Source organism: Lolium perenne, chromosome 7 (assembly GCF_019359855.2).
Source record: "Lolium perenne isolate Kyuss_39 chromosome 7, Kyuss_2.0, whole genome shotgun sequence".
Classification (NCBI taxonomy): domain Eukaryota; kingdom Viridiplantae; phylum Streptophyta; class Magnoliopsida; order Poales; family Poaceae; genus Lolium; species Lolium perenne.
The window spans coordinates 279373079-279381843 of record NC_067250.2 but is presented as its reverse complement, the minus strand read 5'-3'; the positions used below and the strand labels follow the sequence as shown (position 1 = coordinate 279381843).

At 42.4% G+C, this 8765-nt stretch overlaps 1 protein-coding gene across 1 annotated transcript; it reads right to left on the bottom strand.

The window, feature by feature from the left end:
* Positions 1 to 2116: 2116 nt before the first annotated feature.
* LOC127315246 (uncharacterized) lies at positions 2117 to 4580 on the bottom strand. The gene is made up of 2 exons (XM_071824587.1): positions 3002 to 4580; positions 2117 to 2432 (listed from the first exon to the last, which is right to left on the bottom strand). Exons 1-2 carry the CDS (start codon positions 4443 to 4445, stop codon positions 2125 to 2127), a joined length of 1752 nt encoding a protein of 583 aa, XP_071680688.1. The 5' UTR covers positions 4446 to 4580; the 3' UTR covers positions 2117 to 2124.
* Between the last annotated feature and the right edge of the window lie 4185 nt (positions 4581 to 8765).

Here is an 8765-nt window from a genome sequence, read left to right as displayed (position 1 = left end):
TAGTCAAAGATACCATTAGGGTTTCTTGCACTGTAAGCCATCCTCTCTCCTATATAAGGAGAGGGGGCAGCCCTCCTTACGGGCACGCACGGAAGTAGCAAGGCACGAAACACAAACCTGTAACCTGTGTGAATCAATGAAGAAAGTGATCTAGAGCGAGTTCTTCCTTGTGTCTTTCTTCTTCAACCTCTGGCCTTGGCCAAGTTCTTGAGGAAACCATCCGGAAGTCCATCCCACCTGATCGCTAACCCTCCCCCGAATCCTCTAGCGTCCATTCGGCCCCAATCTAAACCATCCTATGGCATCTGTCTGTTCACCACGACGACACTTGGGGAGGCGGTGGCCACCCAGCCCACCCGCGTTTGATCCCTGGGATCGACCGGGTGTCTCATCGAATAAAATCTTGGACGCCTCCCATGTGCGCTCGTGCCACAACTGTCTGGACTCAAAGCGCGCGTGCTCTGTGTGTGTAGTTGTAGGGTCTAGCCTGTGTACTAGGGGTGTGCGTGCGTAGGGTGTGAGTGTGGTGTGAGTTGGTACACAAGTTCAGATACTACAACTGTACCACCGATCGAGAGGCATAAAAAAAAACTTTCCATGCAAAGTAGCTACAAAACCTATGGCCTGCATGTCAAACTCAAACCAATTGGAGATTTAGGTTTTCACATACTCCAATTAGTTTTACAACTCAGAGATCAACTCTTGCCAAACATAAATTGGCCTACGCGAGCAACATGTTTAGCTCCGTTAAAAATAAAGAGACCTCTTAGAAATCAGGAGGTCATCGTTTCAAAACTGAGACCATCTTAGGGCACTAGCATCTCATGGCTTTTCTTTTTGTAAGACAAGTCCACACGTGAGAAACCTAAATTCAGCCCCCGATAGGGCTTGACCCTAGATTAGCTGGTTGCAACTGGTCACTACTCCTCGTGAGAAATGGGCTCGACCCTAGAGGAGCCCAGCCATGCCCTCGTGACCGGTTCAAGCCAGCTAAACAAGAGTCAAGAGGGATAGTTGTTTGGTCACCCACATACGGCCACATCTTACCATGGTAACGTTGATGTGGCCTCGGGCCTAGCTCATGCCACTATCCATGGCAGATCCCTTGATAGCACCAGGAGGTTGAATTAGCATGCGCTGAGCTTGAAGAAGTGGGGGGAATGTGGTGGTATAAGACTATTTATAGGGGACGGAAATGGCGGGGAAGGCCAAAATTGACCACAAGTAACAACTTCAGTAGACGACGACTGCTCAGATTTTACGTTTACGCCAAAAAAAAATATGTTGTGGATATTTTAGCATATATCTAGTTTCCAGACCCCAAAACGCAAAGTAGCTAGTTATTTTTTCCGATTAACCCACTTCAGTATACTCCATGATGATAGGAAGAAAGAAGCTAGAGGATGTTAAATGTAAATGAAAGCAAAATCCCTGACTGGCAATCGATCGCTTGCGCGGCGCACCAGCAAATCAATTCTCCGGTTGATTCATCTCTCTAAAGTATTGCCACACTTATTAAATAGTTCAGTAATTCATTTGGTTTAAAACAATGAAGAGCTCGTTTGCCTTCCTTTATTTGGGGCTGGAATCAGAGATCTCAAGTTAATTCATACTCTTTATATTCGAAAAGAAGGTGTGCCCCATCTAACGTCCAAGGATGCCAACCGAAGGGACGAGACAGTTTAGGCAAAAAGAAAGTTTCTTTAGGCCGGCAAAAAACCCTGTAAAATGCCTGTGATCGTGCAGTTTGCTTCCCAAAAAGCAGCACCAATGTGCTTTCCCACGGAGAAAACCACAATGGTTCTACTAACACCGAGTCAGACAACACGATCACAAGGTTACAAGTGGCTGAACAACCACAATATATTCTCTGAAAATAAACAGATCCACAGTAGTACATACTACTGTTTATGTCACATAATAATAACTTCGAAATTCAGTTCACGAAATAAAATTTGGTGATTAAACGGAGGTTCAATAAAAAAAATGGAAATTCAGCAGGCACAATAGTACAAAGACATGCCACTCGCGGGCATTCAGCATCGTTGTAGCACTAGAACCCTCTAGCAGGAACGCACACATAACTGAATGGAGTGAAAGCCTTGTTCCATACTGAACACCGTCTCAATGGCGATGACCAGTCTGTTTCGGTGCTGTAATCCAGTCATCCAGCCCATTGGTCAACCTACCATGCCGAAGCATGGAAGAACCATGCAGGCGAGGGGCGGCACTGGTGAGAACGAGGTTGTAGTGGACGTACTCCATTTGGCAGAACTCAGCTAATGTCCTGTTCCACCGCCCAACGTGCAGCTTCTCGGATATGCTCCAGTCGATGTTGTACCTGGTAGCGCCGAAGCACGTCTGGCTCAAGATCCGTTTCGCCATGGTTTGCAGATCGGGCGTGCGGCCACCGTGCGCTGACCACCATTGCACTGCGATTTCACGTGAAAATGTGGTAAGAAAACGATTCCTGTGTTTTGGTATGAACAAAAATGGTAGTGATCTCAGTTGGATAATTTCAAATTTGAAAGCTTTATTTATGTTGAATTTAAGGGGGCCATATATTCCAGTTTGCAACAAGCAACATCAGAGGGAAACCCACCAACTCCTCGTGAACAATTCATTTGTATTCCTTTTTAACTTCTATGATTTACTAAAGTAACTATGTTGACAAGTTAGATTGATGCAAATAAGTTGACCATTTTACATAGCTGGGACATTGTGACAATGTATAGGAGTGCACTTTATATAGATGGGACATTCTAACTACGAATAAAAGTGCATTATGACATAATTACATCCATACCATGTCCACATACTAAATAATGTTAAGAAGTGTAGGTTACAGTGCACAGATTCACATGTTCGATTTGTGGAGTGCCTCGTGGCACTATTTCACCTTGCTCTAAATACTGGAAAAATCTGTGCACATAATGCAAGACTAGCACTGTGGTCACAGTGACTTCTTAATGAGGGGGGATTTTGTAAGTTTGTAGTTTACCTTGTGGTATTCCCGTTACTGTCTGAAATGCAGGAGTTGAATCGAAAGAACCCAATTTATGTTGGTACATTTCCAGTTGTATAGCTGCTTTTCTGGGATTGTAATGAACCTCGCCCAGTTGGGTTATGCACCTTGTGATGCCGCTGCTGATCTCAGCATCATAAAGGAACCGGTCCGAGTAGAAGATCCTCGGATTTAGCATATGACCAGCAGCATGGAGTGGAGAATGCATATAACCATCCCATATTTTGTCAATCTCAACCCAAATATCACCATGTTGACCTTTAAGATTGCGCTTTATGTCTTCTTTTGCACTATCCATGGCATCATACAAGATACCCATTGGACAAATGTCAGTTTCCAGTTTATACAACACGCCGATAAGTGGATTTGTAACCTTCACAATGTCAGCAGCAGCACGCCAAAAAGCTTCATCTGTCTTTACTATACTTGAGATATGTCTGAACAAGTTACTAGAAGGTGGCCAATCAAATGAATCCCATGCAGGCGAGTTAAATATATTCTCTAGGTTTACTCTCGCAGAAACTAACTTCTCTAATGTGATGAACATTGCAACAAATTTCAGACAAGAACTACTCAGAATCTCCTGATCATATATTCCTTTCAGTTCAACTGGCAGTGCAGGGCCATATATAAATCTTGTAATTTTCTTTGCCTTCATTAGGACATCGCTGACATTTTTGGATAGTGATATTTTCTCAAGCAGAAGGTTGATGCAATGGTCAGCACACAACACAAAGAAGAATGAATGGTCATAATGCTTTAGCGTATAATGACGTGCAGTCTGCATATATGGCGACCCATCATTTGTGACAATCTGAACAATGTTGTGGGCACCAACATCCTCGACCACACGGAAAATAAGTTCCGTTAGCAAGTCCACGTCCTCGATGATGGTAGAGACATCCATGGATCTAAGAAACAGCATACCTTTGCTGCAATAAACCAAGACACTTATGTAGCTTTTGCCACATTGGCCCATCCAACTATGCAAAATTACAGTGCAACCACTTGCGTGCCACTCTTGCCTTAGTTCCCTTTCACGATTTTTTGTTTCTCTTAGGTGCTCCTGCAGAATAGATTCATAAGACGGCATTGCAACCCCTGGCCCCTCAAGCACATCAATCATCTTCTTGAAAGATGGAGAGTGGAGAACACCAGGATCAAGTCCACCTTCCAAAATGAACTTGCCTATTGATTTTGTTGTTGCAGGGGAATCCAAGTGATCCTCTGTCTTCACCAAGGGCTTCCGTTCACACATGCTTTGTGTGGTTTCCATTTTCACTGGATCCATCACATCCGGTGCCCACTGGAGAAAGCAGCGGTTACTGGACATATTTGGCTGCAAATGTGGTTGCTGGACTTGATTAGATGGAACAGCTGGGGTTGTCGGCGGAAGCTCTTCATGTTTTGGTTTGTCCATTTATTCTTAGTATCTTATCTTTCTTGGGATCTTCAAGGGAACTCTTAAACCTTGCCCTGACACTTTCAGATACTATGTTGCACGGACAAACATTCCCCCTAACTCCTGCTAAATGGCGCTCCAGATGGTTGTATTCTGATATCACCTTTCGACAGTAATTGCAGTTTACCTTCAAGCCTTTCTCATCGGTAGTTTTGCTATGCCTTTCCTTCCAACGACTCCTTGTCTTAGGATTTTGTACAGAACAAACCTAAAGAAAAGCAAAGAGATACGCGTCAATGATGCAAAAATAATAAATAACTAACAACGCCTAATTTCCATAATTAATATGTCTAACACATAATAATATTGTGCTTGGTTTTCAAACACGAGGGAACACCTCGGGCCTCTACACTGATGCAAGTTCTTACTTACCGACAATCAAAGTTCTATGTTTACAATCCTAAAGGATTCAAACGAACCACATAAAAAAGTCCGATGTAAGTACAATATTACCTATTTTGGTGATATCGACCGAACAATTCAGTAATTTACATATTACTCACCGTAAGTGTAATACTAAATGTTGATTCATCTATATATAGCTTAAAAATGTAATTCCAAGAAAAGAAAATTACTTCCCAAAACCAGTGGTGTGAATTTTTTTTGTTTTGCTGCATAATGTTTTTTTGAAATTTTTTTGCTGCATAATGTAATACCCACAAAACCAAATAAGATAATACCCACTTTGTCGAAGGCCTTTCAGAGTCCAGCATTACGCTACTCAGCTCCTGACTCCTCAGTAGCAAAACCTTAATGTAGAAAGGGTCATTTCCTGAGCGTTGTCTAGTTCTTTCAGATGCCTTTCTTGTGCAGCACAGACCCCTCGGCTGTGCTAGGGATCGCAATCCCTTTTCCTCAGCTTCTATTCAAGTTTATATCATGAGAGAGATTTTGGTTTTTGCCGTTTTTGTACCCTTAAGCTCGAGGACCAGAGGCGGCCGCCGCGCCGCACCTCCTCGTCCTGACTCACGGAGGCTGGGGGCGATGCCGACGTTGGCGCCACGGCTTGACGGTGATGAGCCCAGCTTCACCACCTCTATCCTCTTGTTGTTGTGTTCTGATAAGCGCGGATGGTAAGAGGTGAGAGGATATGCAGGAAAGCAGCAGCAGGGATGAGAAAGGAAGGAACCAGGGTTTTGGGGTGAGGCATAGGGACTAGAGCAAGCACAACATTTAATTGGTTTTCCTGACACTTTCCTAACCCAAAAATGCAGCGTAATGTTCCCTCCTGCCAACTCTAATTGACTAAAAACATTTTATCTCTCACGGCACGCACAACGTCTATTCGCATTTGGGGTGTCTATGCTGAGAACCTTGTCCCATCTTGGCTTAGTAAAAAATCTTGGAGTGTGTTGTTCCTTCCTCAGGTTTTTCTAGTAGCTGATTATCTCTTGGCTAGCCCAGTCAAGTGTACCGTTTTTTTTCGCAAAAAAAAAGTGCACCGCTTTTGCCCTCTTTTTTCTATGTTCTCTTTCTCTTTCTTCCGGTACTAGCGTGGGTTTGGTTCCTTAATCGTTCATTCTTAGAAAGATACCCTTAGCCACGGCCTTAGTTACAACGTTGTACTTGCTCAGAGGCAACAGGTATGAGCGTGCGTTGTTGTGACTTATTTTCTTCTCTTTTATTTTTCTCTCTCACGTTCTACCGGTGTTCCACAGAGGCAACAGGTCTAGGAAGATTCACTTAGACACCCAGTGCACAGAGTGTGGTATTAAACCTTGTCAAATAGTAGTAAGTACTACCTCCATCCCAAAGTTTAAGGTTTATATTATTTTTTAAAATTCAAACTATGTCAAGTTTGATTAAATTTTTACCAAAAATCATTAACACGTAAAATAAAATTTCAATAACATTAGATAGATAACAAAATATTTTCATATGATATCTACAAAATATTATATTTGCTGATAGATTCTTTCAAAACTTTGGTCAAATTGTACTTGATTTGACTTTTCAAAAAAAAACCTTAACCTTTGGAATGGAGGTAGTATATTTCTTTATCCACGGTCCTAGTTCACACGCTGTACTTGCGCTTAGGACATAAACTAGGGGTCAACATATTCCTGCTGAAACAAAAAAAAGGAAACTAGAAATAAATAAATTTCGAAGTAATTTCATTTACTAGTTGTATTCAACATTGGTACCATGTGTTTTTTTAGAAGGTACCGTGTGTTGTTGAAAAATAAACAACCCTTCTTATTAGCAAAAAAACTGAGGGTATACTTGAGATGTGTGGTTGCCTTGATCCATGGACCTCCCACATGCTCTCTCTCTCTCCCTCTCCCTCTCCCTCTCCCTCTCCCCCTCTCCCTCTCCCCCTCCCCCCTCCCCCTCTCCCTCTCCCTCTCCCTCTCTCCCTCTCCCTCTCTCCTTCTCTCCCTCTCTCTCTCTCTCTCTCTCTCTCTCTCTCTCTCTTGTCGGTCCTTGCCGTGACTAGATTCAAGCTCATGCATCCTGGACGGCACTCGACAATGACTAAATTTAGCCCCTCTCTACCTCATGAAATTCAATGCTGCTAGGATCTACTGCTCATAATGAAGAGATTTCCAAAATACTTTATAGTAAAATACACCATGATCTAAATATAGATTGAATTATAGATCTAGATCTACTCTCGATACAAATATGTGATGCTCTAAGTGAATCGATCGATTTTTTCCATACCTTTCAATTTGGATCTTATCTTCTCCAATCTGGGATGTAAATATTAGGGTGGTCTAATTAATGTTGGGAAAAAATTGTGATGTGTCGGGAAAGGATGAATGATACACTGTGGGATGCAGTGAAGATGTTGCGGACAGACGGTAGAAGAGAGGCGGTGAGCGGAAAAGCAGTAATCTTGTCAAGGAAGTGAGCAGATGAAAAGCGAGTGTAGGGGGGACACTATTGATCTCACCGGAGTGGAAGGCGAAGGCCATGGTCGATAGATCTAAGCTCAAACATAACTATATAGTTGTGGCGGCGGCGCTGGGAGGAGGAGATAGGTAGGAAAAATATGGGTTGCTTTATATAGGAGTATGGTTAGGTTAACCATCTTGGACCGCGGCCCATCATTCACTCCGGTTTGTATCTTTGGATCCGGTGCTTGTTCGGCCCAATAATAGAAAATGGCCCACTATGTGTGTCAACTTGGCTCATTATTAGTTGTGTACGATGAAAGTTCCCAAGTTTAATATGGTTGCATGCCCCACTGTTGGTCATGTAGAGAGGGAATGGATAGTTAATAGTTCTGGACCACTTGTATTGACGTGGAGCGAGGTATTTGGACCGTTAGATGGAGATCCGGCGAAAAGATAAAAAAAATACATTTTTCTAAAAATTGCCAGTTTACCATAGTTGTCAAAGAATATTATATCTATGCAAAAGATAGTAGTGTGACACTGAATTGAGGTAATTCAATCCTTGCCATAGCACTTTGGGGGCTTGAATTCCATTATACTATTCTTGTGAAAATTTTAAACTCATTCAAGAAATGCTTGTGATTTTTTTGAGATGTTGAACAATGGACTTTCCTCCATATCGTCCTTAGTTGTTCCAAATAGAAGATGGGTTTCACCATTGATATCCTCCATACCACTTTTCTCCTCTATGAGAATCATTTTCACAATCCACCTTTGAGTGCCCATACTTGCACTCTATTTTAAACAATTACATCACTCATTTTGTCTCTCTAGTGTCATTATTAACCTTAGCATTCACAGAGACCAAATGTGTATTATGTTAAAATTTCATCAGCTCATCATCCTTTTCATCAACTCTTTCTAACCTCCATATCCACTTGTATGGTATATTTTTAACCCTTCTTTTGGAAAATTGTACACATGGCCTCACCTAACATAATCTCAGTTTTAACTTATTTGTTTCTTCAATGTCTGCACATTCATTCATGGGTACATCACTTCCTGGTATCGCCACGCTTTCTACCTATAGAAAAGGATTTGACCGATATTAATTGTTTGAGATATTGAACAATGAACTTTCTTCCATATATTCCTTAGTACTACTAGAAAAAAGGTTACCCGTGGCACAACACATTTTGCTACTAGTTGTGTACTATGTGTGCGTCACGGCTAGCGTGCTACTGCTAATAGTTACACGAGTGGAACACCATTTGGTGCTCCACGGCTAACTTCTCACGGTGCGCTACGGGGTATTTTTTCTTAAATCCTAGATCTAGATCTAATGGCTGTTTTGCGATTACCCCCCACACCGCTAGGAGTTTTTTCCATCGAGTCCTCATCGCCACCGGGAGTTAGGGAGGAGGCTCTAGCGACGGCG

Excerpts from the sequence above, each read along its gene's own strand:
- LOC127315246 (XM_071824587.1), bottom strand. The coding sequence starts at position 4,445 with ATGGACAAACCAAAACATGAAGAGCTTCCGCCGACAACCCCAGCTGTT. Across the intron at positions 2,433-3,001 it reads AGTAACGGGAATACCACAAG|TGCAATGGTGGTCAGCGCAC; the intron begins GTAAACTACAAA and ends GTGAAATCGCAG.